At 45.6% G+C, this 20358-nt stretch overlaps 2 protein-coding genes across 2 annotated transcripts in view; both read right to left on the minus strand.

The window, feature by feature from the left end:
* LOC142490604 (vomeronasal type-2 receptor 26-like) overlaps positions 1-12634 on the minus strand; it is a 38830-nt gene extending 26196 nt beyond the window's left edge. The window contains exon 1 of the mRNA XM_075593020.1: positions 12572-12634. Coding sequence (XP_075449135.1) covers positions 12572-12634 — 63 coding nt within the window. The remainder of the gene's footprint in view (positions 1-12571) is intronic.
* A 213-nt stretch (positions 12635-12847) lies between these two features.
* Positions 12848-20358, minus strand: part of LOC142491260 (vomeronasal type-2 receptor 1-like) — a 70443-nt gene continuing 62932 nt past the window's right edge. The window contains exon 5 of the mRNA XM_075593551.1: positions 12848-15358. Coding sequence (XP_075449666.1) covers positions 15074-15358 — 285 coding nt within the window. The 3' untranslated portion in view covers positions 12848-15073. The remainder of the gene's footprint in view (positions 15359-20358) is intronic.

Consider the following 20358-nt stretch of genomic DNA (forward strand, 5'->3'; position numbering starts at 1 on the left):
CACAGTGCACCCTGTGAGGTACCCACGGGTGTCTAGGGGCCCTCTGGTGGTCCCCGTTAGGCTCTGTGGGCCTCCATGGGTTCCCCACAGCCCCAATTTGGGCCACGAAAAAGGGGGGACCCTGGTACTGAGGTGGGAAATTATAGAACTGCACACCCACAGCAGATGAGGCACGCCTGGAGGTTGGATAGTCAAGAACGCCGGGTCTGGATTGAAGAGAATGGGTTAGCCTTGATACTTTTATGAGGTCGTAGGAAGGTGCCAGGAGAGTAGTCTGAGTCCAGAGTGCCTTGGTCAGGGGTTGTTGTCAGTAGGAAGGTAGTAGTCCGATAGCTGTGGTCAGGGATGGAGAAGTGCGGATGGTCTGAGGCAAGCCAGGGTCAATAATCCAGAGAGAGGTCCTAAAGTGAAGTTGGGTTGGTGCACAGGAAAGCAAGCAACAAGGTTAGTAGTACACAGGAAAAAGGCAAGGCAGGGACGTCGGAACACAAGGCAACAAAGTACTACGCCATAGAATGAGAGTGCTAGCTGAGCATATATAGGAGCAGTGGACAAATAGGAAGGAGGGGAGAAGCCAAGGTGTGGCCTCCACGGAAGAGAAGCAGCAATTAGCTGCAAGGTGCAGGAGACAGGGGCGAGAGAAATTAGAGTTGCTACGCAGCTGGGGAGAGGTGCATGCGCATCATGTGTGCGCACCGCGCAGGGCGGCCACACATTGCGAGCGGAGGGGTGGAGCCAAGCTCCGAGGAATCCTTGAAAGCCCCATGTGGGTGGGAGACTGTAAGAGCAGGAGGCAAGGAGGAAGCATAACACTGGGGACGCACTCTCTGATCAATTGCAGCGGAATGGTGTGCAGCCGGAGGTACGGAGGGAACACGCCAAAGGGGACATGCTCCCCGATTCCATACATCTCCCTCCCCCAGATATGGATAATAGATTAGTTGCCCATTATTAAACACAACATTAACTATGCAGCATAAATAAAGTAAATAAAAACTGTTCTACTGTTGCGGCAAAGTTTAATCTAAAGCTTAAACGCAATTGTTCGTGGCTTATTTTTTTAGCCGCCGAACTTGGCTGCACGCCAGCCGCATGTTGCGGCCGCGCGCCGGCCATTTCTCCATTCAGCGTTAATGGCGCTGAACAATGGAAGCGCCTGCGGCGCTAAAAAAAAAAAAAAGCTGCGTCTGCACGGAGTTTAAAAATTCCTGTGGTTGCGGCCACTTTAGACTCAGGGTGGCCGCCACTGTACTTATCCCTGCCCATATGAAGTGTGTCTTCTTCAGCTTACTGCAGGTCCATGTCCTCCGTTGCCAGAAAGAATAGATAGTAGAATCCAAAAATACAATCTAATGGCCCCTAAACCCTTAATCACCTTAGCGGGTAATAACCGCTATAGTAATTAAGGGGTTAATCCACCCTGCCCCTCTACCCATGCAGGAGGCCTAACCACCCACCCTGGACACACTATACTCACCCTGTACTAATTGAATGGCATAGTGGTACCTCATTACCCATATAATATCTGCAGGATAAGCCACTATAGCACTCAATGGGCACCTAATAAAAATACATAAAGGCCAAAAATAAACAGTAATCAAACATATACACAAGCAGCTAATCAATCCCATTCAATAAATCAAAACCCTAGCCAACAAATGAAATAAATACAAGCACTAGCCAACCAATTACATAAAAACACTAACAAAAAAACAATTTATTAATTATAACCAGTAACCAACAAAGCAATTATTTAGTAAAACCATTATCCAACAAATCAAGTCAAACCAAGAGCCAAGCAAACAAATAAATATTTTAAAATGCTAATCAATGCAAACCATAACAAAAGTCAGCCACACAACACAAAATATAAGCCAAACAATCATGCCAAATCAGAAAAATAAAACTCTATAGAAAATAAGCAATTTACCAAAAAAGCATTGGCTATCACTGTATTACACTGTACCCAAACCGAGAACAAATTAATACAATGGCAGGCAACGGGCTATCAAAAACATAAAAAAAAAAAAATACAATCGAAAAATCTGTAAAAAATACATTCAATATTTAACTTACCTTTAGAAGCATTGGCCATCTGACTCCCGGGGAATCAGGAAGCTCACATTCTGCAAAGGCCTCAAACTCCATAAGATGCCATCCGTCATGAAGATCTGGATCAGGTACCCAAAATTGTCTTTATTTTATCTTACATAGTTAAATAGTGTATATGGTTCAACAGCCATCTGATTGTCTGTTAAATCCATGTGCCCATTTTTTTCTGTGACTTCATGTAAAGGGACAAGAGCAAGCCAATCAGAATGGCTGTGCTTCCTTTCCCTTTAACATCACGTCACAAAATTCAAAAAAGGTTGCCATCACATGGTACTTGAGCCAATCAGATTGTGGGAACTAAATCACCAATCTGATTGGTTGTTGAAGACCATGTGACTCCCTTTGGATGACTGTGGTGATGGAGGGGTTAATCAGGTCATTAATAAAGGCATTATACACGGATGATTAACCCAAAATCGCTTTGGGAGTGAAGGGGTTAAATGTATGTGCATCACCCTGATATATTTGCCCGTGCCCCAGCTTTCTTGTCCCCATTTTGCAACCTGTTCCTTGACTGTTGTAATAGGAATGAATACAAACTGTGCCATTAGCTTTTCATTCACAAGATGGCGTTGTTTGCGCTGAGCCAAGCGCTGATTGAAGACGCGTGGCTGTGTATGGGAGGGCTGCTTTGAAGTATAGGTATCCATTTCTAAGCACTAGAACTCGTAACCGCATGGTCAATTGAATAAGTGGTTTGCGGTTAGACTGAAGTGGCTTTCTGTCAAAATGTATCCCTTGCCTTGTTAGCGTCTTAACTTGAAAGGGGGAAGTATATTGCCGTGAGAACTAGGTTAACTATGGACCTCACATCATAGCCCTTTCAATTAAGTAGGCTAACTTGAGAACAGAGTGAACTAGCACTCTAGTTTTAGGAGTGCAGCTCATGATAAAGAAACCATACACCCACATATAAAGTTTATTCCAGTGGCACAAGCAGAACATACTTTATTAATAAAATGTATTTTTCTGTTGGTTTTAAATGTACAGGCAGGAAAAGCTTTTTCTGCAAGCCCGGAAAAAATCCTTTAGCATGCAAATATGCTAAGGGTGAATGAGCTGAGGGTATTTTCCTCTCCGTACTGGGAGACTTGGAGTCTAGTGAAGTCCGGAGTTGAAAATCCTCATAGATTCAAATTGTGAAAGTGGCCGGGATGTTGCTGAGTGCAAGATCCCGGTACTCAGCATGAGCCATTCACACAAACCCCAGACTAAGATTCGCCAGGTACGGGGTGAACCCCCCCGTATGGTAAACCACCAAGGTGTCAGGCAGACACATACGCTTTGCAAACCGGAAAGCCCTTTTTACCCGTTTTACAAACTCCGGGCAAATCAGGGATTGGTGGGTTAAATTTTCCCACGGAGGGGTTTGGGCACACATGTTAGGGATAGGACTGTAAACCCTATAAACCTGCCTGCCGAGCTATCCCATGTGTGATTCATGATTTCTTCAAGCGTTGTTCAAGTTCCCGTACAAGTACAGCGGCAGCGGTTCCGGAACGCAAGGGGTTAAAAACATCGTAACCAAGAATTTACCACTACTTCAGGAATTCATTAGTGCTGGGGAACTTGAAAAGAACCCAAATGAACCAGAACAAACTTTTTACAATTGGACGAATTATCGGGCAGGAAATTTGCGCCCTGCCAAAAGGATTGTAACCCAGAGACTTTGTTTCTTCAGCTTACGTTCAAAGGACAATTTATTTTGTTTCCTCCATCCCAGTAAGTGATTATTAAGTGTATTCTGAGGTTGTCGTGTGTTTGTCTATCAAGGAAATAAATGACCATTTATTTTGCCCGCCTTGTGTGTTCAATAGAGAATCCCAAAAATAAAAATTGTTGATAAGTACTAGTCTACCATGACAATGACTGTAACGAAATTGAGGGTATTCAGCCCATTAATAAAGGCAGTATGCTCGGCTGGTTACTCCTATTTTGCATTGGGGATGAAGAGGTTAATTTTATATGCACCATACATGTATTACAGTGGCGGCGCAGCTGAGTCTAAAGCGGCTGGAGCCGCAAGCCAGGTGGAGTGCCGTTTTTCTCATTTTTTTCCCTCGGCGTGCAGCACGTCATCGATGCGCGGTCATGCTTCATCGGGAGCGTGCGCGCATGGCGCGCGTGCCCAGAGCTCCCCAAGGGAGCCCTGGGTTGCTCTATTGTGACGGATGGCGGTGGGGGGCTTCGGGGGACCCGAGGGACCCGGTGGACCCGGAGAGGGGTGGGGGATGCCTCGATCGGAGGACCGATCCTCCGAGGCTCCAGCGCGCGCGGGACAACTCGGCGCGCGCCCGATATCTGCCGCGGCCGAGACCGGGTGAGTGTTAGACTCAGCTCGGCCGCGACAGTATTTTTCCCTCTGTCCCTTGTTGTCCCCATTTTGCAGGATTGTATATGCTTGCAGTAATGTATTACATCGTATACCGGCATTACTGGTTTTGGACACAAGATGCCGCTGCAAGCGCCAAACCGCAAGTCAATTGGATAAGCGTGGAGCGTTCTCTTTGTTCAATTGAGAGGTATAGGTATCCATTACTGAGGCTGGAAATCGTAACTGCAGAGTCAATTGAAACAAAGGGTTGCGGTTTTCAATCTCAAGTGGTTCTCGGATACACTGTATCTCCGTCCCGGTTAGTAGCGTAACTTGAAAGGCAACCGGCAATTGGCGTGGGAACTCGGTTAACAGCATGTCAATTGACGTGAGAAGCCCATAGCCCAGCACTGCCAGTTCAAGAAGACGCCTAACTTGGGAACGGAAAGGGTTAGCAACCTGAAATTTGGTGTGCAGGCAGGATACTTTTTTTCTGTTTGTCTTTGATATGTAACCAGTGACCAAATGCGTTCACATACATTGGCTGGGGGCACTTCCTTCTCAAACTTCATAGATCCCCCGTTGAGGCGGCGCCTATGGGTCTAGCGAAGGTTTGCAGCTGAAACCCTCAAGAGCCGCAAAGTGTGAAATAGCCGGGATGGTTGCTGAATGCGATATCCTGGGCTAGTTGAAAACTTGCGAGCAACCCCTAGCCTGGGAGACGCCAGGTAAAAAGGGGAGTACACATATGTTAAGCAGCCAGTGTTCGTTTTAGTGACCCGGAAGTTATCAGCTTTTTTTGACACTCCTTTACATGCAGTTCACAGCCATCTCTTCCTGTGTGGGAGAACTCTTCTCCACGTTGGGTACCTGCCTGGTACCCAGGTGCTGCTTGGCTTGGTGGGTTGGAGCTTGTCTCACGAAGGGGGAGATCTAACACAAATCCCCTCTCTCCTAAAGGGTCCTGATCCTCCTCGTAGTGTGAGCTCCAGCCAGAGGGTCTCTGTGACGGTGAGGGGGTAACCAAGCTCAATAATAAATGTTAAGCCCACTTGGTTACCCCAGATCTGTGTTTTGAGGTCCTAGATTGTCAGCTCTTGGACCTGGCTTTCATAGATGCATTACTGTGACTGTTTGTAAATTATGCAACAATACAATATTTTTGTGTTTTTGCCTTTCCAGGATATTGCGAGGCTGGGAGTCTCAGGGTGGGATTTGTGGAGAAAGTCTTGTCAGATTATGGCTATGTAGCAGGGTAACCGAATTACGGGATACCCCAAAGATGTACCCGAGAATCAGATAAGATTCTCGGATACATTAAGCACAGTGATCTGGTCAAAATACTACCCTGGAAACGTTCTTGCAACTCACAGCCAAGATTCCCTGCTTTAGCACAGACCAGAAAGGTAAAAAGGGTATAGGGGAGCAGGGTAACCCTAGAACGGTACAGGGGTCCCTATTATAAGGGGGAGGCCCAGTTCATGCCCAAGTCACCCTGACCTGGGCATAGGGGTTCAGGGGGTGCCCCAGCTATGTGATAAAACTGTGAGGTTTTTATTTTGTGTGTCAAATGTAAAGTCAGGTTTCTACAGTGTGGCACTGATAATGCTAGTAAGAGTTGAGAGTATATATTCTTATTCTATCCCTAACACCATAAAGGGGGTCTTAGACATTTTATCACAAGATACAGCGGAAAAGTGTATGTTATTAAAGGGTTATGTTTTCATAGGTATTTATGCTTGTAACCTGTGTATGAACTGTTGAATTTCCAAGTCCCTGGGTTCCGAGAGAACAGATGGCCACCAGACTTAGTGCCACTGAGTCTCCTGTGGTATCGGACTTGAAAGCCTCAGGGATGGCAAGGTGTTAGGGCAGGCGGAGTACAGGAGTTACACTCGAGTACCCCCACCGTGATAGCACAAAGGGGCTATCTGACCACCATTTGCCCCAACCCAGACTTTGCGGAGCCTGGAACTGCGGGGGGCTCAATATACTAAGAGTCAGAGGTGCCAGGTTGGCGCCTGCCCCTTAGCAGGTACCCGCCTGGCTTCATTTTTCCAGCAAATCGGTGATAGGCTATCAGTTACATGCCGAATTGAGTTCCAGGACTTTTGTGAGAACCTCCCGGTCATTGGAAAGGACTCATACAGACTTAATTTTGTAACATTTAGATCTAGGAAAGTTTACCTCGTTAGCCCAGACCCCAGTAAGTGTGTTTTTCATTGCAAATTTTGATCCATTGTGTGTATGGATCACAATTGGCCGCAGTGCGCTAAGTGGCCGTCTGGTCATTGTCGCAGCAATAACACTACAGGCCAGAATCCCTTTCTGGGGCCTTCCCTGCAACAATTCTCTGTATGTGTCTTAGGGCCTAAATGGAGCCTAGAGGCAGAGTTATGACCTAGTCCAGGGGCTTACTGACACCCTGGACATTTCCGTCCTCTCTGCCGGCTCCTGTTAGACTGGATATCCCTCAGGGTCCCGCAGAGGATATCCTTGATCTAATATGGCCGCTCACATCTCGCATGTCCTTTGTCACGGGAGAACAGGTTTATTAACACCTTTTTATACCAGGATCATTTGATTGAGCAAAGCAAGGAGGTAAAATATATTGTAATTTATTTCAGGAAAAGACATACACACAATGTAACACATTTTACAGGGTTAACACACATACTGGAAACGGGGCTACAATTAAACTTGTCCTAAAAAATGAAATTCATGAAAATGAAAATGACCTCTGTACGAGCCCTTTCCAATGACCGGGAGGTGCTCACAAAACTCCGGGAACTGATTTCGGCATGTAATGCCAGACTCGACCGCTACGTTCTCAAAAAGCGGAACTTAGAAAAGTTTTGGACTCAAAATCTCTGAATCCTGCCATGACTTCTTGGGCACTCAAGCATGACTGCAGTATCCCTCCTGGTCAAACACCTTAGCATCCCTGAGGCTTTCAAGTCCGGACTCTGCACAGACCCAGAGGCGCCAAGTTTGGCAGTGAATGTGCACCTCAGAATCCAGGACCTGGAAGTCCCACAGTTCACTCACAGGTTATCTGTGCATAAAACTATTCAACATAACTCTTTAATAAAATATACTGTGTCCTGTATCTTGTGTGATAAAAATGTTTAAGTCCCTATTCTGGTGTCAGGGATGAAGTAAGGGGATATACATGTGATGGTGAAGGGGTAACCAGACCAATAATAAAGATATTATGCCTGGCTGGATGCTCCTAAGCCTTACTGGGGGTGAAGGGGTTAACTGTATATTCACTGTAATGCCATGTATTCCCTGTATATCACCTGTGATGTCCCCTGAGTCATATCGTAGAAATGGAGTGTCAGTTCTGCAGCTCAGAATCTAGCTGTGGTCCTGTTAATATGTACTGTATTGTGTAGAATGTGCCCATTAAGCAGAGGGTGCTTATATCGCTTTAGAAAGAGTTAATTGAATAAGCGTGCCTGCGGTGAGCGGCTGCATTGTAGCCCTGAATCACTTCCTAAACCGCAAAACGCTCAGGGAAATCCTTAACCACAAACTCAAGTGGATAAGTGGCTTGTCCAGTTGAAGTGGTGGATTGCAACAATGTATCCTGCGGTCTCGTTAGCCAATTAAGGTCAATTGGTAACGTGCTTCTGCAGTTATTGATTCAGACAAGCAATGCAACATTGTATGCCGGCTTCTCACCGCAAACCATTTACACAACAAATCACAGACCACATTTATTTATTTATAAAATATTTTACCAGGAAGTAATACATTGAGAGTTACCTCTCGTTTTCAAGTATGTCCTGGGCACAGAGTTAAGACAAATAATACATGTTTACAAATACAGTTACATAATGAGCAGGGTATACATTATATACAAGACATAACGAGCACATTCAATTAAGGGGCTAACTTACTTTAGGAGTGAGCTAGCACTTTAATTTTTGAAATGCAGAGGGCTAAGAGATAATCATACACATACATCATGTTATAATGACAAGCAACTCAGATAGAAGCCACATATGATAATAAGCCTTGTTTTAGGTATTTTAAAATACGAAGATAGGAACACTTTCCTGTCAGCCTGGCAGTGAATCCATTAACATGCGCATATGTTTGGGATAAATGAGCTGAGAGATTTCCAACTCCGTACTTCAAAGGGAACCCTGCTGGGCTGCCGCTCCAATGTCTAGAGGAGTCTGAAGTTGAAAGCCTCAGAGACCCTAAAGTGTTAAGGAGGGCGGGATACAGTAAAATACCCTGTACCGGTGTAAAATCCTGGCTAGCAACAAATGGTAGCCGATGCCCAAACTTACTGTCGCTAGGTAAGGGGTTGGGTCCCGTATGCTAAGCAGCATAGGTGCTAAGTTAGCACATGCCCTTAGCAGACCGGGAAGCCACCTCTGCCAGGTTTATGAGCTACTGGCAAGTCTGGGATAGGTGGGAAAAGTTATTCCAACGGGGGGATTGGCTGTACAGGTTAAAGATAGGAGTCATAAGCCTATAAGAATGCCTGCAGACTGTTTATGAGAGAGATTCAACTAAGATTCAGCTAAGAAACATCTTAAGATTCAACCAAGGTCCGTTCCAGCTTCAGCGAATTTCCGGAGTGTGAGGGGTTAAAACATCGTAACCAAGGATTGCACCCCTCTTCCAGATTTCGCTTGAACTAATGATTCCTGAACTAATCCTATAAGGATTCCGCGCCCCTAGCCAAGGACTTTCGCACAGCTCTATTCGCGCACCACCCCGCTCCTGCGCAGTGGTGTCTAGAGACTTTGTTTGCCTGTTATTTATTCTGTGGACATTATATTTTGGTTCCACATCCCAGTAAGTGTAAATTGATTGTAATTGTGAAGGATTGTGTGTTTGTCTTAAAAGGAAATAAATTACAATTTATTTTACCCTCCTTTTGTGCAATCCAGAATCCCGGTATTAAGGTGTTAATAAGACCTTGTATCCCATGACAATACTGCCTACACTCACTAGTCTCATCCTTGACACATTCTAGAAATGCCAGAAAAAAAGAATAGGTGCAAAACAGCGCTAGGAATACTAATGAATGAATGTTCAGGCAGCCAGGTGAAAGACTGGTGGTACAACCAGTCAGGGAAACAGATGAAAAAAAGGGGTTAACCGGCGCCAAAGAGGGTAAATACCAGTCCTGTTGTGACAGTCCAAATACAGTCCTTGGGATGATGAATAGTGATGATTCTCACCTCAGCAGTGCATATGTGAAAAAAGAGAGAAAGAAAAATAATAATGCAGTAAATCAACACAGGGGGGGAGGGGGGGGGGGGAATACACAGATACTAACAAAAAAACAACAAACAAGACATACAAACATAAAACACTAGCACGGCCTAAATATTAATAAAAAGCATATTTATTGGTGTGGAAATGTGCATAAACCGCATCCGGAGGGGTAAAATTGCAACCCTACTCACAAAATGCTGGAAAGGTACAGGCAGATCTGCTGTATGCAGCTGGGCTCTCAAGATGGCGACCGGAGCACTTGTGCTGGCGTCCACACGTGACTAGGAAGCCAGGCAGATGACTCAGATGACGAGGCCTCTGGGCGGACGTGACGTCACCCCCGTTGTGTGTTCTCCACCGGCTCACAGGACTCCAGTCCTCCAGTCCTCATCAACAGCCGCAATATCGCCGTACCTCGGTTCAAAACACTTGTTGGAGACTGCAGAGTTTCTCCTTTGGAACTGCAGACTTCACCACACTGAAACACTCTAAAAACTTGAAACTTCCCGACGCGTTTCGTACGCATGCGCGTACTTCCCTTGAAGAAGTACGCGCATGCGTACGAAACGCGTCGGGAAGTTTCAAGTTTTTAGAGTGTTTCAGTGTGGTGAAGTCTGCAGTTCCAAAGGAGAAACTCTGCAGTCTCCAACAAGTGTTTTGAACCGAGGTACGGCGATATTGCGGCTGTTGATGAGGACTGGAGGACTGGAGTCCTGTGAGCCGGTGGAGAACACACAACGGGGGTGACGTCACGTCCGCCCAGAGGCCTCGTCATCTGAGTCATCTGCCTGGCTTCCTAGTCACGTGTGGACGCCAGCACAAGTGCTCCGGTCGCCATCTTGAGAGCCCAGCTGCATACAGCAGATCTGCCTGTACCTTTCCAGCATTTTGTGAGTAGGGTTGCAATTTTTCCCCTCCGGATGCGGTTTATGCACATTTCCACACCAATAAATATGCTTTTTATTAATATTTAGGCCGTGCTAGTGTTTTATGTTTGTATGTCTTGTTTGTTGTTTTTTTGTTAGTATCTGTGTATTCCCCCCCCCTCCCCCCCTGTGTTGATTTACTGCATTATTATTTTTCTTTCTCTTTTCTCTCTTTTTTCACATATGCACTGCTGAGGTGAGAATCATCACTATTCATCATCCCAAGGACTGTATTTGGACTGTCACAACAGGACTGGTATTTACCCTCTTTGGCGCCGGTTAACCCCTTTTTTTCATACATTCTAGAAATGACTTTTACATTTTTTACACACAAAAAACACTCACACCTTTATCATATAGCTGGAGCATCCCCTGAACCCCTATAATAGGTTCAGTGTACCTGGGCATGTATCTGGGTATAACCCCTTACACTAGAGACCCCCCTGTATATTGCAGATATGCATTAAACCCTTCCTGCCCCATTTACTTTGTCTGGATTATGCTGCAGCAGAAATCCTGGCGGTGAGTCGCAAAAACGTTTTCAGGGTCGGAGTTTGCCCAGAGCAATGTGCGTTGATGTTTATTTATTTATTTATTTCTAACATATTTTACCAGGAAGTAATACATTGAGAGTTACCTCTCGTTTTCAAGTATGTCCTGGGCACAGAGTAAGACAAATAATACATGGTTACAAATACAGTTACATAAATGAACAGGGTATACATTTTATACAAGACATTGTGTGCACAGTTAAAGAAAATATATATTATGGGCGTATGAAACAGTTACAGACCAGATTAAAATGTGAGACAGCCTTAGATTTGAAAGAACTTAAACTGGTGGTGGATGTGAGAGTCTCTGGTAGGTTGTTCCAGTTTTGGGGTGCACGGTAGGAGAAGGAGGAACGTCCGGATACTTTGTTGAGCCTTGGGACCATGAATAGTCTTTTGGAGTCTGATCTCAGGTGATAAGTGCTGCAAGTGATAGGGGTGAGGAGCTTGCTCAGATAGCTGGGTAGCTTGCCCATAAAGAATTTAAAGGCAAGACAGGAAAGGTGAACTTTGCGCCTAGACTCTAGTGATGACCAATCTAGTTCTTTGAGCATTTCGCAGTGATGTGTGTTGTAGTTGCATTGGAGAACCAAACGACAAATTGAATTGTAGAGGGTGTCAAGTTTGCTAAGGTGCGTTTGAGATGCCGAGCCATATACTTTGTCTCCATAGTCAATAATTGGCATTAGCATCTGCTGTGCGATACGCTTTCTGACCAGGAGACTTAGGGAGGATTTGTTCCTGTAAAGTACCCCTAGTTTGGCATAAATCTTGGTTGTCAGGGTATCAATGTGCATTCCGAATGTTAAGTGGGAGTCAAACCATAAGCCCAGATATTTAAAACTAGTGACAGGGGTAAGGGTGGTGTTAGCGTTGATTCTAATCAGGAGCTCAGTCGCTGGAAGCTTTAAAAATTTAGTCTTGGTCCCAAATACCATTGTTACAGTCTTTTCAGTGTTTAAAAACAGTTTGTTTTGGGAAATCCAGTTTTCGAGTCTCAAAAAGTCAGACTGAAGTATGTGTTGAAGGTCAGAGAGGCTATGGCTGTGTGCATATAGGATTGTGTCGTCTGCATACATGTGTATTGAGGCTTCCTTACAAGCTGTGGGAAGATCATTAATGAACACTGAGAAGAGTTGGGGCCCCAGAACAGTGCCTTGCGGGACACCACAGGTGATGTCCAGGGGGTTCGAGTTAGAGCCTGAGATGGACACATGTTGGGATCTTCCTGATAGGTAGGACTGAAACCAGTTTAAAGCATGCTTCCCTATTCCAGAGCTCTGGAGTTTGTTAAGCAGGATAGCATGATCAACTGTGTCAAAAGCCTTTGCAAAATCTAGGAATACTGCACCAGTGAGTTGTCCCCGTTCCATTCCACACTGGATTTAGGAATACTGCACCATGTATGTATCAGAGATTCTTACTTGATTCCCAGATACATCTTTTGGGGTATCCTGTAACTTGGGAACCCCGATAAATAGACACATTCTGTAAAGACTTTCCCTGGAAAACCCATCCTGAAGCTTACAGCCTAGGAATCTCCTGGTCCAAGCACCTCAAGTGTAACGCGTAGCTCATCACAAACGAAGCGCGACCGCGGTGCTGAGGTAGGGAATTGAGAAACGCCAACCCACCGCCAAGCGGGCTGGCCTAGGATGTAGTGTAGTGGTTTAAGCCAGGTCAGAATTGGAGATGGAAGAGTAGTTGGGTACTTGCCAAGTTCAGGAGAGGAGAGTTGCGGATCGTCGGGGTGCGTAGCCAGGTTCAAGATTGGAGATAGTCGGATCGTCAGAGTACTTAGCAAAGGTCAGGACTGGAGACTGGAGAATGGTCATGCACGCCGGATCAGGAGTGGAGAGAAGCGGAGTCCAAGAACTAGCAGGTTTCAGACAACAAGAGGTTAAACAGGCAGACAAGGCAAGGCAGGGTCTCAGGAACAGGATGCAGCAAGGCACGGTGCCACACTAGACTATGCTCAGCAAAGGTAAGATGCAAGTGAAGGGTATATATAGGAGGACCCACCAATGGCAATCCATGGCAGAACCAGGAAGTGAAATCCCATAGGCTGCTGGTGCACACAGGTGTGCCGTAGGATGCAGCCTGATCAGGGTGAGATTGATTGCGACCCGCGCATGTCACAGAGGTTAGATGGCAGGTCTTAGAATGCGCGATACTCCCAATCCGGTTCCGCTTGATGTCAGAGCGGGGGCGGAGCTTGGAGCTCGCATTACTGCCAAGTTGGTTCTGTTGATCAACAGAGCGAGGGCGGGGCTTAAACCGCACAACAGTGGGAAGGCTGGATGAGCGCCCGCGTCATGCATCAGAGCGAGGGGTGGTGCCAGGGTCCGCAAATACCGGATCAGACCGCGCAAGGTCCGCACGCGTGTGCGTCACAGGACCAGACGAATGTGCATTTTGAGTGTTTGTTGCCGAAGGACCAGTGAGGTGAGGAGACGGTCCATGACCGCCAGGATGGCGATTCCTCACAACGAGAAAGGCAAAACACACAAACATCTTTAATGTTGCATAATTTGCACACAGTCTCTGCAATGCATTTCCGACATCTGGGTCTAAGAGCTGACACTCTACGACCTTAACATGGTTCAGGGGTAACCAAGTGGGCTTAACATTTATTAGTGAGCCTGGTTAACACCTTTACCATTGCATCCTTCTGGGACTTGTAGTCCTGCAAAGCCCTTCAAGGCAATTTAAGATGGCTGCTGCGCTGATTGCCACTGCACAAGTGCCGAGCTCCGGAATGACCACCGTGTTCCCTCAGATTGTGCGGGGTCCCAAAGAGCAACTGGCAAGTTCCCTGCACCAGAGCAAGGTAGGGGACTCGACTATATATATATATATATATGTAAACATTTTTATTATAATATATATTATATAATATATATTATAATATGGGGGGGAGGAAAAGGGTGATGGGTGGAGAAAGTGAGGAGGTAAGTTTGAGAAGGGGGGGAGTGTTAGAGAAAACAGGGGGGGGGGGGTTCTTGCAAGTGCACCGACATGTGGGTGGGGGCCCTGGTGGAAATTTTAGTCCTTGGCCCTGGGAAAGCTGTCTGTGGCCCTGGGGAGGATGGGTGGTAGTTAATAGTAACAATGTCATGAGCCAGGTCAAGAAGAATGAGTAATGTCCTTAGGATTCAGCAAGGGGGATACTATTTGCTACTTTGGTGAGTGCTGTTTCAGTTGAGTGAGCAGTGTGCAAATCTGATTGTAGAAGTTTTAGGAAAGTATAGAAGCTAAGGAAAGAACATACAGTATATAGGAAGACATTTATGAATTTTAGAGGCAAAAGGCAGGAGAGAGACAGGGTGATAGTTAGATGGCTGGTATTTTCCTGCCTACATGTCAACAAGAGAAATAAAAACATATTTAGGATGATGGTATCTCCAATTTTGGTTTGTATACATATTTCTAATTGTAAAGTATTACTTAAGCTCCCACTACAATGTTATAGATTGATGTGTATGTGACCTTCAGTAATAACATATTGATGGTTAAAACAAGAAAAACAATAGGTGTTGCTGGGAATTCTTACCCTAAATGTGTGTTCTAATCTCAATCCTTTTTTTTACTGTAGTAGTTAATGAAGCATTGATGGGGATAAATTGTATTCATTTGGAATTTGCAACAATGGTTGACATTTTATTTGATTTAACAGGTAACCTTCAGTGTACAGTGTTTACAATGGAGAGTTCGGAGACTGGACATCCGGCTCCAATATAAGGAACAGAATAGGTTACAGGAAACAAAAGATAACATAATGTTCCTTATTCTTCTGGTCTCATAAAGACAAAGAATATCTCTCTATATGTAACACCTTCTACTTCAATTCCTACATATAAAGGTTTTCATTCTCTCTTTCATGTCTCTTCCTTTTTTAGTGTAAGTGGCATACACAATGTGATAACTTAACATGCTGAGTATCTTCTTTCCTCTGAGAATGTCACCTTTGCCTCCCTTCTTACCAGAGTAACATTTGGGTTCCATTGAATGTCATTATCGGTGATAGTGAGTTGCTGACCGACAGGTGCTGAGGAGTTGAAGCTTCCAACTTTGATACCAGTCACAGTAGGGTCAGAGGTAGTGATCCAGTTTATAATGTCATAAAGTCCAGGAACATCCCCGTCCTTAGTAAAGACAATCTCCTCTCCAGAAGAAGGTGTAAAATGAACATGTTTCAGGTTACTGTTCAGCTAATGAAAAGGCACATTAGAGTTACTGCATATAACTTCAGTTTTATCCTTAAATTATATTTTGCATTACATTTCAGTATCTGTAAACTCAAATCAGATAACTATATTACATTTACTATAAAGTAGACAGTAATACTTTCTCTTTAATGTACAGTACACACACACACACACACACACACACACACACACACACACACACACACACACACACACACACACACACACACACACACACACACACACACAACGTAGTATATATAGATACAAACCTTGCAAATCGCTTCACAAAATGTAATGATAATAAAGATTGTTCATAGTAGTTTCATATCAGCTAAGACCATACTGTAAGCTTAAGGAAAACATAGAGGCAAATTCACTCAAGGTTGAAAAATGTAAAACATGCTACTATCAGATTTTATTTATCGGTCTAATCACTAATACTATATCGCCAGCGCTTAGGCAGTGAGAACGTACTTTTTATTGAGACAATGTGTCAGAAATATGCATAATGCAATGTATGCAAAAGAACATGCAGAACAGTAATTATTCACTGCTTCTGTATTCACTATGCAGCACATCTCCAAGTGGCACATTATAAGTGGCAGGACTACTGAACAACTGAAGTTTAATAGGAAGTTCAAAAGTAGTGAAGAAGTGGACACCCCCAACTGGCCCTGATTCCTGCATTTGAACAACGCTGGAAAGGAGGATATCATCTATACCAGACTGCATCATTACTGCTGTGATGCTGCCTTTACCATTTATATTTGCTGTGACTTCACTTCTTCTCAAATTATCCACTTCTTTTTACCAGCCTCATTATGTCTCTAACTCTATTCATATATCTCCATCTCTCCTTTCTTCACCACTTCTCTGTTCACATGAACTCCTTTCTTACCTGCGCCCTCTGACACCACACAGCTATATCCCCTGCACTAAAAAACACCCTTACAAATCATCCTCATACATTCTCTTTCTATCTATGCTTCTCCTCCTTGCTTCTGGGGATATCTCTCCCAATCCTGGTTCCTGCCCTATTCCTACATGCGCTCTTCCTCGCCTGCCAATTGCAAAATCTACTCCCTCTGGTGTCAACTCCTCCAACCTCATAGCCATCCCCTGCCACCCTCCCTCCTCTCTCCCTTTCTCCTGTGCCCTTTGGCATGCTCGCTCCCTTTCTAACAAGTTCCTCTCTGTACATGACTTTTTTCTCTCTCTGCTCTTATTTGCTACTAGCTGAGAGACCCGGCGTTGCCAGGGAGTACAATTTCCCACACCCCCCTCTCTCTCCACTCCCCCTGTCTGTTCCTCCGCTCCCCCTTCTCTGTTTGTGTTCCCCCTCCCGTGCAGCTCCATTCCCCCCCTACAGTGTTCTAAACACACACACAGGGTCCCCCACACATACTGTCCCCCCACACACTGTCCCCCCCCACACACACACACACTGCCCCCCCCACACACACACACTGTCGTCGTCCCCCCCACACACACACACTGTCGTCCTTCCCACCACACACACACACACACACACTGTGTGTGTGTGTGTGTGTGTGTGCTCATGGTGTGCGGTGTTGGTCAGAGGCACACGCGGTCATGGTGTAAGGAGAGTGTGCATGTGTGTCTCTTCTCCCTGACTGGCCCGCAGGCCAATGAGCTGTCCAGCACACATACACACACAAACATTATTTGAGACATATATATAGATAACTGAGACCTGGCTCACTCAGTCTGACTCTGCTCTGGAAGCTGCCCTCTCCTATGTTGCCTTTCCTTCTCCCACACTCTGCGCACTGATGGCAGGGGTGGAGGCATGGGGCTCCTGCTCTCCTCACTCTGCCATTACCAAACCCTTCCTATTCCTCCATCTCTTGCTTTTCCCTCCTTTGAGGCTCACACTGTCCAGATTTTCTCTCCTCTCCCTGTCCATGTGGCGGTCATCTATCGCCCACCTACCTCTATTCATCTCCCTTCTGCCTTCCTCTCTCACTTTGAATCCTGGCTCTCTTTTTTCCTCTTCTCATACTCCCCTGTTCTTCTCATTGGGGACTTCAATTGCCACATTGATGACCCCTCTCTCCCTTGGGCTTCCCGCTTTCTTTCTTTAACCTCTTCTTTCGGCCTTCAACAGTGGACTGCAGCCAGCACCCACAAGGATGGCCACTACTTAGACCTGGTTTTCACTAAAAACTTCTCTCTCTGATTTCTCCATTTCCCCTTTTCCTCTCTCTGACCATCACCTCATCTCATTCTCTCTATCTCGCTTCTCCATTCTCCACCTCCATATACCCCCCCGTTCTGGAGAAACCTGCGCTCTATTCACTTACCTGACTTTGTGTCCACTTTACGCTCCTCTCTCTCCTCTCTCAGCTCTGCTACAGACCCTGACAACCTGGTTAGGAACTACAACTCTGCCTTGTCCTCCTCCCTTGATCTACATGCCCCGCTTTCTCTCTGCCGCACTCGCCCTTCTAACCCTAGACCCTGGATAAATTCCCACACGCGCATGCTGCATTCCTCCACTCATTCCTCTGAATGCCTCTGGAGGAAATCTCATACTCTCGCAGACTTCCTTCACTACAAATTTATGCTATCCTGTTTCAACTCTGCCCTATCGCAAGGTAAACAAGCCTACTTTTCTTCACTAATCAACATGCACAAGTCTAACCCACGCCAACTGTTCTCTGTCTTTGATACTCTACTCAAACCACCCTGAGCTGCCTCTCCTTCCTCCATCTCCGCTCAGGACTTTGCTGACTATTTTAAGGAAAAGGTGGAATCCATACGTCAGAACATCCCCTCTGTTTCTTCCTCCCATCCTACACCTCTTCCTAACTCCCCTCCTGCATTCCTTGACTCTTTTTCCACTGTCTCAGAGGAGGCTGTATCGCTGTTGATCGCCTCTTCTCCCTCTACCACTTGCCCTCTTGAACCCATTCCCTCCCATCTCCTAAAACCTCTTGCTCCTACTATAATCCCTACGCTCACACACATTTTTAACTCCTCCCTCTGCTCTGGAACCTTTCCATCCTCCTTCAAACATGCAACAGTCATATCATTACTCAAAAACAGCGAGCTTGACCCTACCTGTCTTTCTAACTATCGACCTGTCTCCCTCCTGCCTTTTGCCTCTTAACTCCTTGAACGTCTTGTATTCTCTCGCTTGCTCCATTTTCTCAACACCTATTCTCTCCTAGACCCTCTACAATCTGGCTTCCGCTCTGCTCACTCCATGGAAACAGCCCTCACTAAAATAACTGCCGACCTCCATGCTGCCAAATACAGAGGTCATTACACTCTGCTCATATTACTCGACCTCTCTGCAGCATTTGACACCGTGGACCATCATCTTCTCCTTCACATACTCCATACTCTTGGTATTCGGAACAAATCTCTTTCCTGGATCTCATCCTACCTCTCCCATCGTACTTTGTGTCTCTTCTGCTAACACCTCCTCCTCCTCTATTGATCTGTAGGGGTCCCCCAGGGCTCTGTCCTGGGACCTCTTCTCTTTTCTCTGTACACACTCTCTCTAGGTGACCTAATAATATCTTTTGGGTTTAATTATCACCTCTATGCTGATGACACACAAACATATTTTTCAACACCTGACCTTACACCTGCTGTACAAACCAAAGTTTCTGAATGTCTCTTCTTTATCATCCTAGATGGCCCTCCGTCGCCTTAAACTCAACATGGCTAAAACAGAGCTCCTCATATTTCCTCCCAAACCTGGCCCTTACAACCACCTACCACATTAGTGTTGGAACTACGATCATTCACCCAGTAGCCCAAGCACGCTGCCTAGGGGTCACACTCGACTTCTCTCTCACATTCGCCCCTCACATTCAAAACATTTATAAAACCTGTCGCTTTTTCCTCCGCAATATAACAAAGATAGGTCCTCTCTTCTGTTGCTCGACTGCTAAAACTCTCACTCAGGCCCTCATTCTCTCCTGTCTTGATTACTGTAACCTCCTGCTGTCCGGCCTTCCTGTCTCTCACCTTTCTCCCCTACACTCTATCCTAAACGCTGCTGCCAGAATCACTCTACTCTTTCCTAGATCTGTCTCAGCATCTCCCCTCATGAAATCCCTCTCCTGGCTTCCGATCAAATCCCGCATCTCACACTCCATTCTTCTACTCACTTTTAAAGCGTTACACGCTTCTGCCCCTCCTTACATCTCAGCCCTAATTTCTCATTATGCACCATCCCGACTCTTGCGTTCTTCTCAAGGATGTCTTCTTTCTACCCCCTTTGTATCTAAAGCCCTCTCCCGCCTTAAACCTTTTTCACTGACTGACCCACACCTCTGGAATGCCCTTCCCCTCAGTACCTGACTAGCACCCTCTCTATCCACCTTTAAGACCCACCTTAAGACACACTTGCTTAAAGAAGCATATGAATAGCACTGTGAATATTCTGAACACATGATACATACTGCACCGACACACTTTATTCGAGCAAATACCCAGTATGTACCTGGCAGATACCTGGAATGCGCCGCTCCTCACCTCTGACAAGCCCCGTTGCGTTTGCCTTCCCAGCCTGGGTTCATGCCTGGCTGACGGGCGGCTGATCTGTTAAATGATAATGATTAGGATTTAATAGGCTGCAATGCTTCGCGTGTCTACCAGATGGCATAAATTCATGAATTGTAATGCAGAATATATATATATACTGTGCAGTATTGCAGCCATTGGGAATAAAATGCTTCAATCCCTGCCTAAAAAATAACCCAATGCACTCGGGCAGAAAACAGTCACAAACCTCAATACACCCGGGTATACCCGAATTCGTGGGACTAGCCGAGCTCGAATAAAGTGTGTCGCCAGTGTAAAGCTTGGCCCCCTGCAGACGCACTTACCAGAACTCCCTCCTACAGTCTCTGTACGTTCTCCCTACCTAACAATTAGACTGTAAGCTCCTCGGGGCAGGGACTCCTCTTCTTCAATGTTACTTTTTTGTCTGAAGCACTTATTCCCATGATCTGTTATTTATA

The sequence above is a fragment of the Ascaphus truei genome, chromosome 3, assembly GCF_040206685.1.
Source record: "Ascaphus truei isolate aAscTru1 chromosome 3, aAscTru1.hap1, whole genome shotgun sequence".
Lineage (NCBI taxonomy): Eukaryota > Metazoa > Chordata > Amphibia > Anura > Ascaphidae > Ascaphus > Ascaphus truei.